Source organism: Oryx dammah, unplaced genomic scaffold, assembly GCF_014754425.2.
Source record: "Oryx dammah isolate SB20612 unplaced genomic scaffold, SCBI_Odam_1.1 HiC_scaffold_5, whole genome shotgun sequence".
Lineage (NCBI taxonomy): Eukaryota > Metazoa > Chordata > Mammalia > Artiodactyla > Bovidae > Oryx > Oryx dammah.
The window spans coordinates 15,597,124-15,610,181 of record NW_024070189.1 but is presented as its reverse complement, the minus strand read 5'-3'; the positions used below and the strand labels follow the sequence as shown (position 1 = coordinate 15,610,181).

The window sequence follows — 13,058 nt, the reverse complement described above, 5'->3', positions numbered from 1 at the left end:
TCTATCAAGTATTATGACCTTTCAGCTTCCAAACTCTACTCAACTACAGTTTGTTTTTAGTTTCCCTACCAAAATGCAGTAATTTTCAATCAGCTAAAGTGAGAAAGGAAGAATCCCCTTTTCAGTGTTACCTCATATTTCCTTTTTCCACCATTCGCCAATGCTTTTCACATCTCCATCTTTACTTCTCCCATTCAGCCTATTCATATTTCCCTCTGTCTACTCAAATGCTATGTGTAATTCAAGGCCAAATTCAAGCGTCAAGCATAAAGTCTTCTCAGACAAATCTCACACAGGTCTGAACTTATAACATTCACTGTCTAGACTAACATTTCCACAGATATATTTGGAATATTAACATGCTTAAAGGTGTTACCATATCTAGCAGTTTTGTGAATACTGCACACTATATATCACTTTTTTAAAGTCACAGTGCATTTTAAAGGCTCTGAGAAGTTCTACAGTAAAGACCCAAATACAGTTTAACCTAGAAACTCTGAAACTTATATTACCATGGAACATTTATTTCAATGAACAGCAACTAACATTGTGAAATACACTAACATTCTCCAAAGTACCATTTGGGATTTTCTGGTTTGGGGCTTTGTTTGGCAGCTAACTGTACTTTTTTATATCTTTTACACAGTTATTAAATTTACAGGTGTGTGTGTATTTCCCACAACTAGAGTATAAGTTCCTTAGGAACAAAGACTTTCCTATTCTCCCTTTTATTTCCCAGTGTCTGGTACACCTCAGATAGTCAATAAATAGTCACAGAATCACAGTAGGTGAAGACAATACTGAATTTATTCCACATAGTCACTAACTGCACTCTTAGCAATGTGTGCTTTTCTTAAGGCAGAATACAGTGCTGCTGGTATGCTGGACGCTAAAAGACTATGAAGAACCAAAACCTACACCCAGACTTTAAAGTGAACAATTTTCTAAACTGCAAAGTATTTCACGAAAGCAATTAGCCCTTAATATAGGATCTTTAACTGATGACTGAAACATACACATAACGGAGCCCTTCCCTCAGTGCAACACACTATACACACACAGGTACACACCGAGAGATGTGCACACAGAGTGGTACGCACACACAACTCAAAAGCACCTTTTCTGATATGGTAAGTTGCTGCTGCTGCTGCTGCTGCTAAGTCGCTTCAGTCGTGTCCGACTCTGTGCGACCCCATAGACGGCAGGGACCCCACCAGGCTCCGCCGTCCCGGGGATTCTCCAGGCAAGAACACTGGAGTGGGTTGCCATTTCCTTCTCCAATGCATGAAAGTGAAAAGTGAAAGTGAAGTCGCTCAGTCAGGTCAGACTCTTAGAGACCCCATGGACTGCAGCCCACCAGGCTTCTCTGTCCATGGGATTTTCCAGGCAAAAGTACTGGAGTGGGGTGCCATTGCCTCATGATGATGCGATCACTAATCTAGAGCCAGACATCTTGGAATGTGAAGTCAAGTGGGCCTTAGAAACCATCACTACTAACTAAGCTAGTGGAGGTGATGGAATTCCAGTTGAGCTGTTTCAAATCCTGAAAGATGATGCTGTGAAAGTGCTGCACTCAATATGCCAGCAAATTGGGAAAACTCAGCAGTGGCCACAGGACTGGAAAAGGTCAGCTTTCATTCCAATCCCAAAGAAAGGCAATGCCAAAGAATGCTCAGACTACCACACAATTGCACTCATCTCACATGCTAGCAAAGTAATGCTCAAAATTCTGCAAGCCAGGCTTCAACAATACGTGAACCGTGAACTCCCTGATGTTCAAGCTGGTTTTAGAAAAGGCAGAGGAACCAGAGATCAAATTGCCAACATCCGCTGGATCATGGAAAAAGCAAGAGAGTTCCAGAAAAACATCTATTTCTGCTTTATTGACTATGCCAAAGCCTTTGACTGTATGGATCACAATAAACTGTGGAAAATTCTGAAAGAGAAGGGAATACCAGACCACCTGACCTGCCTCTTGAGAAATTTGTATGCAGGTCAGGAAGCAACAGTTAGAACTGGACATGGAACAACAGACTGGTTCCAAATAGGAAAAGGAGTACGTCAAGGCTGTATATTGTCACCCTGCTTATTTAACTTCTATGCAGAGTACATCATGAGAAACGCTGGACTGGAAGAAACACAACCTGGAATCAAGATTGCCGGGAGAAATATCAATAACCTCAGATATGCAGATGACACCACCCTTATGGTAGAAAGTGAAGAGGAGCTAAAAAGCCTCTTGATGAAAGTGAAAGAGGAGAGCGAAAAAGCTGGCTTAAAGCTCAACATTCAGAAAACGAAGATCATGGCATCTGGTCCCATAACTTCATGGGAAATAGATGGGGAAACAGTAGAAACAGTGTCAGACTTTATTTTTCTGGGCTCCAAAATCACTGCAGATGGTGACTGTAGCCATGAAATTAGAAGACGTTTACTCCTTGGAAGAAGATTTATGAGCAACCTAGATAGTATATTCAAAAGCAGAGACATTACTTTGCCGACTAAGGTCCGTCTAGTCAAGGCTATGGTTTTTCCTGTGGTCATGTATGGATGTGAGAGTTGGACTGTAAAGAAGGCTGAGCGCCGAAGAATTGGTGTTGGAGAAGACTCTTGAAAGTCCCTTGGACTGCAAGGAGATCCAACCAGTCCATTCTGAAGGAGATCAACCCTGGGATTTCTTTGGAAGGAATGATGCTAAAGCTGAAGCTCCAGTACTTTGGCCACCTCATGCGAAGAGCTGACTCATTGGAGAAGACTCTGATGCTGGGAGGGATTGGGGGCAGGCGGAGAAGGGGATGACCAAGGATGAGATGGCTGGATGGCATCACGGACTCGACAGACGTGAGTCTGAGTGAACTCCGGGAGATGGTGATGGACAGGGAGGCCTGGCGTGCTGCGATTCATGGGGTTGCAAAGAGTCGGACACGACTGAGCGACTGAACTGAACTGAACTGATATGATAAGTTACTGGTTAGCAAATATGCTTTATGTCCAGAATAGAGTGTTCAAAAACAAACTGAAATTACAAGATAATTACCCAAAGGAACTGGGAATGCCTGGGCAGGGGGGAAACCTGGGGGGAAGGTGAGAAGGGTAGCTGAAAAGGAGCGATTACTCATGTAAAAGTGAAGATAACTGGACTAATGAATGGTCAAAGGTATACAGAGACTGACTTCAGCTCAAAACACGAGGTTTTAATAATTACACCAATAAAAATATGGAATGGGCTCTTCAAAGAAGTGTGTTTCCCATCCCTGGAGATGAAAAGGCACAGACTGCACAATCCACTTGGAAGGGATACTGTAGACAAACCGAATGTTGGAGGAGAAGAAAGACGAGAAGCCTCTTAGAGTCTTCCAGAGCTATATATCCGGGGCCCTAAAATATCCATCTTGCTCCAAAATACTATAGCACCTGCTCCCACTAACACTGCCAAAGGGAGAGCCAGGAAGAAAAAGATGTGATCCACTCACCCTGACCGGCAACTCTGAATACACGTCCTGAGAAAACAAGGCCACAGAGAGTAAAGAGTTCACAAAATCAATACTATCCCACAGATAAACTTAAATATATTTTTAATGACTCTAAATGTCAGTCAACATTGTTTCTCTGAGAAAATGTGCTCTATATTCCAAATTAACTCAAAACAAATATTTGAAACAGATCCTGTTTGTGAGGGAGCCTATGTGTATTACCTCTCACGCTGTACTATTATTTCAGTTTTTCCCTAGGGTGTAAGTTATCTACGGTCAGGGACTACTGTTTCTGTATCTGTCTGCTCCCACAGATGTTTAGCATGCTGCCTGCCTAACAGCGCTGCTTCACTAACATAGATTAGTTAGTGTTCATGGGAATGCCGTGACATCCTACAGTTAATTAGAGACAGCAACGCAATGAATCAGGGCAGACTACTCAAATTCAAGTCCTACTCAGACTGATTCCCTCTGTAACCTTGGGCAAGTCATTCAACTTGTCCAAGTCTCAGCTTTCCTAGCTGAAAAAATGGTGAAAGTGGGGATAACAGAAAATACTCGACATAAAAGTACCTGGCACACAACAGGTGCTCGATAAATGCCTAGTATAATGCTCAGCGCATAATAAGCGTCCTGCGAGTATTAAATAAGTCTGTGTCTTTCTGTAATTATTTTCTGCAAAAAGCACTGTCAGATATTAGTATGAAAAGCTGATTTCACAGAAAGAAACACTACAACTCTTCCTTTTTCGCATCAAAAGATTAAAGCGACTAATGTGATGCACAAATTATACACCTGAAACTATAATACACACATCAGGAACTTGGCTCTGGGACCAGAAATCTACTCCCCCGCCCCCCAACCCCCAGATTTCTCCAAAAGAGTTCAACAGTCAAGAGAACCAGAGATCTTTTAAAAACCACTGCAGCGGAACAATGGTATTCTGAACCTACGTCGGTTATTCGAACAAGCCAGACAGCCCAGCCTTTCGTCCTCTGAGGGCCCGTCCAGCTCTTCTCTCCTTCACACTCCGGAGGCAAAGGGCGCCTCAGCTCATCCTCACTCCAAAAGCTGAAACTTGTCTTAATAGGCCGCAACCCTCACCCCTCCGGAGCTCATCACTGCACGGGAAAAGCGGGGAAGAGGACCAGGCAGGCTGGAAATACTCTTCGGGAGAAGGTGTTCGAGGCGCCTCACGGGACCCGCGTCCCGCGTGAGGCGGTCCAGACAGACAGACAGACGCCCCACAAGGAACAGCCCGGTTCAGCTTCAGTGACAGACGGACTGCCACCTCACCGTCTCCCGGTCTCGCCTGACACTCTGCCAGGCTCGCCCGGCGCCAAACTGGCAACCCCCGGCACCCTATCCTTTCTCGCTCTAGGTAACAATTCCACAGGCCGACAGGCTTCAACTTCTGCAAAAAGCGACAGCAACCAAAAACAAACAAAAAAAAAACCCACCTGCGGAAGGAGATGCTTCTCTACTACAATACGCCCAAGCTGAAGGCGCAGCGCATGCGCATTTCACCCCCAGGATCGATCACGTGACTGGAAGTGGCTGGGGGAGGTTTAGTTCGCTCGGTATTTGATTAAAAGGTCTTAACGAGAGTTGCGAGATGGCTCTCCTCCTGTGCGCATGCGCTAGCCTCGAGCCTCATGGGAGTTGTAGTTCTGTGAGTGAAAGCAATCCCCGCCCTCCTCTTCTTCCGAGGAACTTCCTAGAGGGAGGGGGAGGGGGGTTCAGCGCCCGGAGGCCAGGCTCCCAGTTAGCAGAGATGCTGCTGCTGTGGGTGTCGGTGGTTGCAGCCTCGGCGCTGGCAGCACCAGCTCCCGGGGCAGGTGGGCAGAGGCGGGGAGCAGTTCAGGCTTGGCCCGATGCTCCTAACGTGGTGCTAGTCGTGAGCGATTCCTTCGTAAGTATGGAAAGGCAGGGGAGGGGGCGCCCTGCCGCACAGCCGCGGTTGGCCCAACCCTTCCCCTGTTTGCAGGCTTTGGGGAGCAGAATCTGAGACTTTTAAACACGTTTTGTCCTGATGCAAAGCAACAAATGCATTTTACCTTGGCGCCCCGTACAGACCTACGTGCACCACATAGATATGCATGTAACATACATAAAAACAAACTTTAGTAAATGCACTCCGATTCGCATCTTCACAATTTTTTTTTCTTTGCTGGCCCATTAAATTACTAACAAACTTTCAGTCCCTATCCCCGCTTAATTCACTTCTGGGGAAAAATAACATTCTGCATCAACGTAAAAGCCTGTTAGCTTTCCAGCGATCAACGTACTTTTATTACCCAGTTGTCTGATAATCCTGTTAGTGCTGATTTATATTCATTAGTTGACATAATTTGACCATTCTCCTATATTCCGGATAAACTGTATGCCTGTATGTGTTGTTGTTGTTGTTTAATCCCAGACTTAAACATTTTTTGTAACTTTCCCAAACCATTAACTAAAAAGAATACAAATATTAACATTACCTGATATTTTTAGTATTATCCATGATATTAAAACTACTGCTTGGACAAATGTTTGGTTACTAAATATAATATTAGTTTATTACGACAGGGTGTCACTGTGGTCAGATAGATTGTTGGTGTTACGTATGTCTGGCAGCAAAGAGCACTTTTAATCATTACGTTGTATTGCCTTCCTCATAAAATAACCCAGGATGATTAAAGTTACATAATCTGGATATACCCCTAGAATTTATTGAGATTATTACTTAAAGTAATCTTTATGATTATCTAAATTTAGGATCCTAACAGGCAATCTTGGAGAGTAACAAGAATGAGTTTATTATCAGTGCCCTTGAGATTAAAGGGAAAGGGAAGGAAGCAGGATCGTGCAAAAAGAGAACTGACTGTTGCCCCTGTCCCAGTGGAGGCCTCAGCTGATCTTGTGCGTAGTTCTCAAACCAGTATAATGCTTCAGAGCTGTTTCCAGTGACCAGGCCTTTCATGTTGGATGGCCATTATTTGTGGAATGCACCCAGAATGGGGCACCATTTGGAGCAAGACAAACTACCGTCAGCAGAGGTAATCTTTCACTCTAAAGGGAATCTGCGTGTTATGTCACAATATCCTAGAAACTTCCGAAGATGACTGAAATATTTGGGGTTTGTTTGTTTTTAGTATAGTATAAGCACATAGATTTTTCTGTATGTGTGTATGTAAATTTTGATGCAGATTAATATCTCTTATGAATATAGAAGAAAAGGTCCTGAAAATACTAGCAAGTCAAATTCAGATATATATAGAAAGGGTTATATACCGTGACTAAATGTGATTTATCCCTAAATGTAAGGTGGGTTTAATGTCTGAAACTAGTCAATGTGATAGACCATGTTAATTGAATAAAGGACAAAAAACAGGTGATCATTTCAACAGATGCAGAAAAAGCATCTGACAGAATTCAATAACCCTTCATGATAAAAGCACTCGACCAAGTAGAAATAGAATTTTTTCAACCTGATTAAGAACATCTGCAGAAAATCCACAGTTAATGTTATAGTTAACTATAAAAGACTGAATGTTTTCTCCCAAAGACCAAGAACAAGACAAGGCTGTCTGTTCTTACTGTGTTTATTCAGCAGTTAAGCTGGCAGCTTTCTAGGAAGGGAATTAGACAAGAAAATGAAATAGAAGTCATTTAGATTGGAAAGGAAAAATGTCTCTATTTGCAGGTAACATAACCTTGTATAAAGAAAATCCTAGGGAATCTACTGCAAAATGTTTAGAACTAATAAGTTAGTCTACATAGCTGTAGGATGTAAGATCAATATATAAAAATCAATTGTATTTTTATACCCTTGATTGATGAACAAACTAAAAATTAAGAAAATAATTCTATTTAAAATAGTATCCAAAATATAAAATACTTAGGATTAAATATAACCAAAGAAGTTCAATTCTTATACTGAACTATAAGAAAAACTATAAAATATTGTTGAAAGGAATTAATGAACATCTAGATAAATATCTTATGTTTATGAAATTGATTTAATATTGTTAATAGAGTAATCATCAAATTTATCTACAAATTCCATGCAATCTCTTCAGAAATCACTAAGACATTTTTGCAGAAACAGAAAAAAGCCATCCTGAAATTCATATGGAAATTCAAGGGACCCAGAATACCCAAGGCAGTCTTGTAAAAGAACAACAAAATTGGAGGACTTAAACTTTCTAACTTCAAAACTTACCTTCACTTCAAAACTATAGCAATCAAGATAGTGTGTCACCGGTATAAAGATAGACATATAAATCAATGGAATAGAATTGAAAGTAGAGAAATAACTCTCAAACTCTCATTTGATTTTTCAGTAAAGATGCAAAGACCATTTAATGGGGAAAGAATAGTGTTTTCAACAGATAATGCTGGGAATACTGATTATCCACATGCAAAATGTCTCACTCCATTTTTAAAAAGTAGCTCAAAGTGAACTGATGAATTAAACATAAAAGCTGAAACTATTAAACCCTTGGAAAAAAACATGGGGGCAAATAAATCTGTGACTTTGGATTAGGTAGTTTGCATGCACACTAAGTCACCTCAGTCATGTCTGACTCTTTGTGACCCCATGGACTGTAGCCTGCCAGGCTTCTCTGTCCATGGGATTCTCCAGGCAGTGGGTTGCCATTTCCTGCTCCAGGGGATCTTCCTGACTCAGGGATCGAACCCGAGTCTCTTATGTCTCCTGCATTGGCAGGCCAGTTCTTTACTACACACATCACCTGGCAAGCCCTTAGGCAGTTTAAAAGTGGGCAAAAGATCTGAACAGGCAGTTCTCCAAAGAAGATATGCAAATAGTCAATAAACATATGAAAAGATACTCAATATTGTTAATCATTACGGAAATGCAAATCAAAACCACAGTGAGACACCAGTTCACACCCACAAAGATGACTATAATCAGAGACACACTAGAGTCAGGAGAATATGAGAGAAATGCAACCTTCACGTGCTGCTGGTAGGAAGGTAAAATGGTGCAGCCACTTTTGAAAACGATCTAGCAATTCCAAAAATGTTAAACAAGAGTTTAACGTTGATCCAGCAATTCCACTGCAAGGTATATACCCAAAAGAAATAAAAAACATATGTCCACACAAAAACTTGTACATAAATATTAATACTTCCAAAAAGTGAAAACAAATATATATCAGGTGATAAATGGGCAAATAAAATTTAGTAATATTTTTCAACAATAAAAAAGAAATGCAGTATTGATACATGCTGCTATGTGGATGAATTTAAAGTCATTACGCTAAGTGAAAGAAGCTACTCAGAAGGGACCACATACTGTATGATTCCATTTGTCCAAAGAAAGCAAATCTACAGAGACAGAAATTAGAGACAGACCAACAATTACCTAGATTCGGGAGAACAGGAGGATTAGCGGGTGACAGTTAAGGAATGCTAGGTTTCTTTTGGACATGATGAGAATGTTCTAAAATCGAGTGTGATGATGCTTACACAATTCTCTAAATATACTAAAAAAAACCCCACTGAATTGTATAAATTAAATGGGTTAGTTGTATGATGTGTGAATTATATCTTAATAAACCCATTTTTTAAAAGAGAAAACAAATGCTTCAGCCTGACTCTTAAAGGTGTAAAGGCGTAAGCATCCTCTCTGCTTCCCTCCTTCACCCCTGCACCTGTGCTGTTTGTAGTTTTCATTAGGTTTCGGGAGTGCTATACACAGGACTGCGTAGCAGTGTCTAGTGAGGCTCTCATTCAGTCTGATGAACAGATCTGAAAAGAATGCTCTAAACAGTCTTGCTTGATAATAAATCAGACAGTTAAGATTACTATTATATTCTTTCATTAGATTGATGTCTTGAAATCTAAACTTCACTGGTTTTCCCTGGCCCAGAATAAGGAGTTGCATACCAAGTCATGAATATTCATTGGAAGGACTGATGCTGAAGCTGAAGCTCCAATACTTTGTCTATCTGATGCAAAGAACTGACTCATTGGGAAAGACCCTGATGCTGGGAAAGATTGAAGGTGGAAAAAGGGGATGACAGAGGATGAGATGGTTGGATGGCATCATTGACTAGAGGGACATGAGTTTGAGCAAACTCCAGAAGTTGGTGACAGAGTGACTGAACTGAACTGATCCAAGTCATGGCTCTAGAAGGAGCAATCCAGATCACAGAATTATATCTACCAAAAAGCTTATCCATCCCAAGGAGGGAAATGCCTGCCTCCCAGGAGAGTCAAGAATAATAGAATTCAAAAACTAAGGCAAAAGGCAATTGGTATCATTTCTGGCACTTTCATGCAGAAAGCCAATTCAGTTCAGTTCAGATCAGTCACTCAGTTGTGTCCTACTCTTTGTGACCCCATGGACTGCAGCACACCAGGCTTCCCAGCCCATCACCGACTCTTGGAGCTTGCTCAAACTCATGTCCATCAAGTCAGTGATGCCATCCAGCCATCTCATCCTCTGTCATCCCCTTCTCCTCCAGCCCTCAATCTTTCCCAGCATAAGGGAAATATGATTCCAATGAATATTCAGGACTGATTTCCTTTAGGATGGACTGGGTGGATCTCCTTGCTGTCCAAGGGACTCTCAAGAGTCTTCTCCAACACCACAGTTCAAAAGTATCAATTCTTTGGTGCTCAGAAAGCCAATTAGTGGGTCTCTTTTTCTTTTTTAAATGCCCAGTTTTAGGGTACTCTATTTGTTTAAACAGTAGGAATGGCCTTAAGAAAACTAAAATGGGCCATTATTAAATTATGAAAGTTATTCTGAAAACCATTCTGTAAGATTTTCTCTCCCAACTAAAATGTGCTAAAACTGTACTTAGACCTATGGCTGACTATTCATTGTGAACTACAGTACCACATTATGGAAAACTTACTTTCTCTGTGGTTTTCATCAGCTAACCATGTTAAGATCTGCCAGGGTCTAGCCCCGGTGGATCCTGGGAATTCGAAGCGGGGACGGCGTTGGCGAGGAAAACTTATTTATTTATTAATATAAGATTAGATTAGGAAGAAATAGTGTAGTAGGAAAATTAAGTAGAGAAAGAAGGCTGAATAACTTGGATTATGTGGAAGATCAATAAAATTCCAGACAAGGAATTGCACCATCTACGTTGGGCCACCGGTGCTCGCTTGAATATCTAAGAGTGCCTCGCCTTAGGCTCCCTTTCGCGCAGGTCTTAACAACCAGGGCAAGTAAGTAGACTTGGTGAGCCTCCGTGCCCCAGATGGGAATTCAGCCTGAAATTAAAGTAAAGAGGAAAAGGAGGGAGAGAGAGAAAAAGAGAGAGAGAGACACGGGGGAAACCAGTCCAGCAACTGGCTCCGTCCTCTATTGTTCAGAAGGCCTTTTATACTTTTGATAAAACATGGAGATCAATGGGTAACACAAAGTTATGCAGTGTTAGCAGTCCAGACTCATCAAAACCAGGCTTTTCTCTCTGCATACCTAATTGTATATACAAGTCTTAGGTAATTTACATCATCTTCCAGCCAAAAGGGCCAATTAACATTTTACAGCCTTTTTTCTGATAAGGGTTTGTCAACCAGAAGACTTATTTGTGTTGATCTTCCCAAAGTCTGGTGCCACTCTCAGAAAGCACTAAATAAAGTTACATTCTTACATAGCAAGGACACAAGAGGAGTGCAGTGATATATAACAAAGAGAAAAGTAATGAACTCAAAAGTCTAGTGTTGCTAACATCAAAACTACTATATATCTTTTTCCATATCCCGTTTACATTGATTAACATCCTCCCAGGTGCCTAAAAGATAAAGAATATGGAGGCCTGGCGGCAATCATTGAGTCAACAGTGAAAACCTGTCACCAATATGATTTTTAACTCTTTAGAAAAGGCTCTATATCTTTAAGATGCTTTTAAGCTTTGTGCCTCTCGCCCTTGGGGGGTTGTAAGCAATTCACAAGCTGTAAGAGGTCCGGGGAACATGTTAGGCAAGCTAGAGAGCTATCAGAGGGGGTTTAACTGAAACATCCCTTTCAAATGCAGAAGACTAAAGCCCTGAGTTGACTTTTTTCCAGAGAATATCAGAAGAGTGGAAAAGCAGACAGATTCTTATTTTTTGCAGGGGTGGATGCTCAGGAAATTCCAGGGGGGAAACCTGAGGTCTGATTAGCCTTGCCATCAGAGCTCTGCCGCATGACCTTGTCACGGGTGGAATTCCTCAAGCTGGCTCCTGGCAAAGATCCATTTCAGTTCAGATTGAATTACTATGTGAACCACCTCCCATCGATACCATGAGCAGTGGTACCACTTTAGCCTCTTTTTTAAAATATTTGCTAGTGTGTAAAAACTACATGAAGTTAAAAAGCCAAAACTTCTCAGTCAGTCAGTCAGTTAAGTTGCTCAGTCGTGTCCGACTCTCTGCGACCCCATGAATCACAGCATGCCAGGCCTCCCTGTCCATCACCAACGCCTGGAGTTCACTCAGACTCACGTCCATCGACTCTGTGATGCCATCCAGCCATCTCATCCTCTGTCGTCCCCTTTTCCTCCTGCCCCCAATCCCTCCCAGTATCAGCGTCTTTTCCAATGAGTCAACTCGTCTCATGAGGTGGCCAAAAAACTGGAGTTTCAGCTTTAGCATCATTCCTTCCAAAGAAATCCCAGGGCTAATCTCCTTCAGAATGGACTGGTTGGATCTCCTTGCAGTCCAAGAGACTCTCAAGAGTCTTCTCCAACACCACAGTTCAAAAGCATCAATTCTTCGGCACTCAACCTTCTTCACAGTCCAACTCTCACATCCATACGTGACCTCTGGAAAAACCATAGCCTTGACTAGATGGACCTTAGTCAGCAAAGTAATGTCTCTGCTTTTGAATATGCTATCTAGGTTGGTCATAACTTTTCTTCCAAGGAATAAGCATCTTTTAATTTCATGGCTACAGTCACCATCTGCCGTGATTTTGGAGCCCCCCAAAAGTCTGACACTGTTTCCCCATCTAATTTGCCATGAAGTGATGGGACCGGATGCCATGATCTTCATTTTCTGAATGTTGAGCTTTAAGCCAACTTTTTCACTCTCCTCTTTCACTTTCATCAAGAGGCATTTTAGCTCCTCTTCACTTTCTGCCATAAGGGTGGTGTCATCTGCATATCTGAGGTTATTGATATTTCTCCCAGCAGTCTTGATTCCAGCTTGTGTTTCTTCCAGTCCAGCATTTCTCATGATGTACTCTGCATATAAGTTAAATGAGCAGGGTGACAATATACAGCCTTGACGTACTCCTTTTCCTATTTGGAACCAGTCTGTTGTTCCATGTCCAGTTCTAACTGTTGCTTCCTGACCTGCATACAGATTTCTCAAGAGGCAGGTCAGGTGGTCTGGTATTCCCATCTCTCTTAAGAATTTTCCACAGTTTATTGTGATCCACACAGTCAAAGGCTTTGGCATAGTCAATAAAGCAGAAATAGATGTTTTTCTGAAACTTTCTTCCTTTTTCCATGATCCAGCAGATGTTGGCAATTTGATCTCTGGTTCCTCTGCCTTTTCTAAAACCAGCTTGAACATCAGGGAGTTTACGGTTCATGTATTGCTGAAGCCTGGCTTGCAGAATTTTGAGCATTA

At 41.7% G+C, this 13,058-nt stretch overlaps 2 protein-coding genes across 2 annotated transcripts in view; one reads left to right on the top strand and one right to left on the bottom strand.

The window, feature by feature from the left end:
- The window catches only part of TTC37 (tetratricopeptide repeat domain 37), a 110,417-nt gene extending 105,406 nt beyond the window's left edge, over nucleotides 1–5,011 (bottom strand). The window contains exon 1 of the mRNA XM_040241501.1: nucleotides 4,934–5,011. The gene's annotated coding sequence lies outside the window, so the exon portion shown is untranslated. The remainder of the gene's footprint in view (nucleotides 1–4,933) is intronic.
- A 176-nt stretch (nucleotides 5,012–5,187) lies between these two features.
- Nucleotides 5,188–13,058, top strand: part of ARSK (arylsulfatase family member K) — a 60,673-nt gene continuing 52,802 nt past the window's right edge. Inside the window, exon 1 of the mRNA XM_040241500.1 lies at nucleotides 5,188–5,385. Within this exon, the coding sequence (XP_040097434.1) occupies nucleotides 5,248–5,385 (138 nt within the window). The 5' untranslated portion in view covers nucleotides 5,188–5,247. The remainder of the gene's footprint in view (nucleotides 5,386–13,058) is intronic.